Source organism: Crocodylus porosus, unplaced genomic scaffold (assembly GCF_001723895.1).
Source record: "Crocodylus porosus isolate Cpor-Errol unplaced genomic scaffold, CroPor_comp1, whole genome shotgun sequence".
Lineage (NCBI taxonomy): Eukaryota > Metazoa > Chordata > Crocodylia > Crocodylidae > Crocodylus > Crocodylus porosus.
The window spans coordinates 62,124,883-62,128,880 of record NW_017728886.1 but is presented as its reverse complement, the minus strand read 5'-3'; the positions used below and the strand labels follow the sequence as shown (position 1 = coordinate 62,128,880).

At 39.4% G+C, this 3,998-nt stretch overlaps 1 protein-coding gene across 1 annotated transcript in view; it reads right to left on the bottom strand.

The window, feature by feature from the left end:
* Nucleotides 1–3,992, bottom strand: part of WIPF3 (WAS/WASL interacting protein family member 3) — a gene marked incomplete at its 5' end in the record, with an annotated part of 33,711 nt that extends 29,719 nt beyond the window's left edge. Inside the window, one exon of the mRNA XM_019535401.1 lies at nucleotides 3,966–3,992. Coding sequence (XP_019390946.1) covers nucleotides 3,966–3,992 — 27 coding nt within the window. The remainder of the gene's footprint in view (nucleotides 1–3,965) is intronic.
* Between the last annotated feature and the right edge of the window lie 6 nt (nucleotides 3,993–3,998).

Genomic DNA, 3,998 nt, shown 5'->3' with positions numbered 1-3,998 from the left:
GACTTCCTGCCCTTTGGGCAGGGGGCTGGACTCGATGATCTCCCGAGGTCCCTTCCAGCCCTAATGTCTATGAAATCTATGAAATAATAGAAAAACAGAAAGATGCTGCTGACTGGAAAGTTTACATGATGCATCTGTTCCAAGAAAATGGAGGCACCATAGGACAAATGACCCATGACATCTTTTCTATAAGAAGAAGCCCATATCTGAGATTTTGAAGGCTGCACTTGAAACTAGATACCAGCATTTTCTCTTTCTTGTTACTCTCTCCTCTAATTTTTATCTTGTGCCTCTTCAAATGAGGCATTTGCAATCTTGCTCAATTAATTCAATTAGTTATATTTACATTTTGACTCAACCACCTACATCTGTTGCTGCACATGCCCTCTCCTTCCTCCTTGAAAATCCACTTTAAATTTGTTTCTTCACACTCAAGCAACCATTAGTGTTTCAGCTGTTAGGCACAGGTGGTCCTTAGCATGCCTTGAATACCATCTCCATACCATTTCATTACTATCTGTGACATTTTGCCCTGATAAAATTACAGGAAAGGGCAATATAACAATCTAAGCTATGAAGTAAGCAGAACCCAACAATAACTAAAGCATTCATAAAAGAATGTCTTCAAGCTCAAAAGGTTTAAAAACAGCATAACCAATCTAGCTTTCTTGTATTTCAAGAGTGTAGTTAAAATTGCAAGGGACTCAAGCACAAACAACAGTTCAGGCTGTGGAGAAAGCGAAAGATGGAAAAACTTTTGAATATTCTGGCTTATATTAATATCTGTATTGTGGAAAAGTACAAACTAATCTTAGATGTTGATAAACACAGAGAACAGCAGGTAATGTAACAATTATTCCTCCTACCCCAGGTAGGGTATATTGCCGACAGCTGAAGTTTCACAGTTTCATAGTTGGTAGGGTCAGAAGGGACCTGAACAGATCATCAAGTCTGACCCCCTGCCACGGGCAGGAAAGAGTACTGGGGTCAAACGACCCTAGCGAGGTGTTCATCCAGCCTCCTCTTTAATACCCCCAGGGTAGAAGCCAGCACCACTTCTCTTGGAAGTGGCTAGGCTAACTTAACATCCCCTAGAAAGTTTTGGTGACATTTAATAAAATTGGTGAAGCATGATTATTTTAGCTGTACTGCATTTATAAGGGCCCCTTGACCATGTTAGACAAATGATAGGGCAAGTGTGGCATGTAGGCTGATAATCTTAGGGTGTGGATAATGTCTCAGCAGTCTCTCAAATGCCAGACAGACAGAAAAAAAAAGAGGAAGAACACAGTGGATTTTTGTAAGCATACTTTCTTCTGAGCTTTTTACCTCCTCTACTACCAAAAACTGAGCCCCACAACCCTGCTGCATTCAGTATTTAATTTACACAGTTTTCTTCCAAATGTATAGTTACATCTTTATTCTCCTTTGTCTCTGTTTCTTCTTTCCCTTGCTCTTATTCTTTTCTCTTGCATTCAGTCCATTCATGTTAACTCTCCTTGCAGCAAAGCCCATTTCCTTTTCTAGCCTCATCTTGTCCTCATTGATTCTATGACAAATGCCATTTCATTTGATTAGGTGAACAGCCTTATTCTCTGCTAGTTTAGCTGAATTAGCTGACAATAAAAGTGGCAGCCAAACCATACCTATACACCAACAATTCACTTGTTGTTTAATTATCCTGGTACAATTTTTAGAATGAAACACTTACGCAAGTTGCCACTCCATATGTGAGACCCTTTCAGATTAATCATTTTCCCCATATCAATTATATCAATTTCCTCTTATTTTGAAAGTTAGCCTGCCAACTTCCTTTAGGGAAAGGGAACAAGACAGCTGAGTAGTTTCATGTACAAAGATAAATACATGGGGTTAGTACAACTGCATTCTTTCCAAGGGCTGGTCTCCACACAAGCTATACCAGCTGACTGCTTTAGGCTAGTTGGAGGCATCTCTAAAGGTATTTTCCTAGAAAATTAGGGAGCATCAAAATAACCCACCATTCAGCCTCCAATAGAAAGAGGCAATACCCCCAGCTCTTTAACTAGGAGCTGGTCCTTTTTTTAAATGCAGTCAGAAACGTTTCTCACCAGGGTGGTGCAGAAGGGGAAAGGTGGCAGAAACAGTGACATAAGCTCCAAAATGAAGTGTAATTGTTATGGAATGCTGCTCTATCCAGTGAGTTCAAGGAGACACGCCAATGCTTCAGAGTCCTGTTTGACACCTGAAAACGTTAAGTTTTGAACCTGATTGCCAGCAAATTCATGGAACTTGGGAACATTCAGAAAGTAGCTGCAGTCAGAGCAGACCCTGTTTCCAGAGAGAGTTTTTTTAACCCAGAAATGGTTCTGTTACCACAAATTGCTTACATCTTCCCATCCAATGAAAAACAATAACCTTAACTCCAAAGTGGATTAAGTACAGATTTAACTAAGTAAAAATGTTTATTTAAAATGGAATTTGAATAAAGCAGTAAGCATATGATTCTGCAACAGTGAAAGAAATATTTCCAAGCTGAATCACAGAGTTAGCCTTCATTAAGGGAGATCTTATTGTCTAGCCAGGTCTACAAAAACAAAATGCTGATATGAAATGCAAAGTCAAAGTTGGATCCCCAGCTGCAGGGAGTTAACATGGTTAATGATGTTAATTGGGGAATCCATAACAACTGGCTACAATAGACTCTTTGCTAGGAAGATATTTTCTAGAGCCTGGAATCTGTGTCTTACACCTGCTAGAACTGCTAAAATTGTCCAGCTGTTGCTACAGCTGCTGAGTTTGCTGTTGAAGAATAGAAATGGTAACAGAAATATAAAAGTACTATCAACACAAATGAGCTTTATCTCCTCTATATACACAATTGTACCAACATAAATAAGATATCAAGCTTTTGGGGCAAATTAAGTGTGGTACGGCTGGTTTGTTCTTTATCGCCAGCATAAACCTGATCACCGTGTGAAACTGATGCAACGGCTCTCCTTAAAACTTGAAGGAGGGAAGATACACTGTAATTTTTCTTTAGGTGAAGATAAAGTTGGAACATTATCAAATAAAAGACAGACTCTTTCACACAAGAACAAAATGGGCCTGGATGCCAAAGCAGAAAACAGACATTCCAAAATTTGAAGCTTATACTTATGTCAGAATCATTGAGGCAATTCTCAGAAGTATAAAAGGAGTCAGCCTCTATTTCCAAGACAGTTGGGAACTGTATTGCTACTGAGATAACAGACTAATGTACGCTGCAAGAACTACAAAAGTAGCAGAGACATGTATGAGTAAATCGAGAGAGATTCTGGCACTTGCAAATGGATATACAAGACTTCATTCTTTTTAAAATGGTCATAGCTTCAAGGCTAAAGCAGATCATGAACAAGTGACTGCAACATACAAGAAAGCACTCAAAGATGCATCACCATGGATGCAATAATTACTTCTGAAGGTACCAAAATACAATAACACTCTGAAAATCTAGCCAAGCATCACCCACTCACTGCAGATGTGCTGTCAAGGGCATGTGTTCTACTTGATGACACGCAACTGGGCAATCTGGGATAGGCTTTAACTGTTCACATTAACATAGAAAAGTATATCACGTTGTATCCCCAGGAAGCTGGTATGACCCAGAAAGAAAAGTACCTAAAAATTAAACACAGCAAGGCCAATGCAAACAAAATAAATGAAAGGAGAAATATACTTTCTCTACCTCTGCGTTACCAATATAAAAATGAGCTCTCCTGGATCTGGGAAGCACACCCCCCTTAAATGAGAAAAGGGCAAAAAGTCAATAGAACAAGTTACACACACACACACACACGCCCCTTAAATATGTCAACAGAACTACAGCTCTACCTTCTTTCCTCAAATGCTATCCCCTAAATATTTCAGGCTCTGACTGCTGCTGGAGCACTATCTTGGCTAAACTTATCTTGTTGAACCTATTAAAATGAAAAAAGTGGCCTTACCAGAAATGGCCCTCCAGAAGCAGGTGGTGCTGG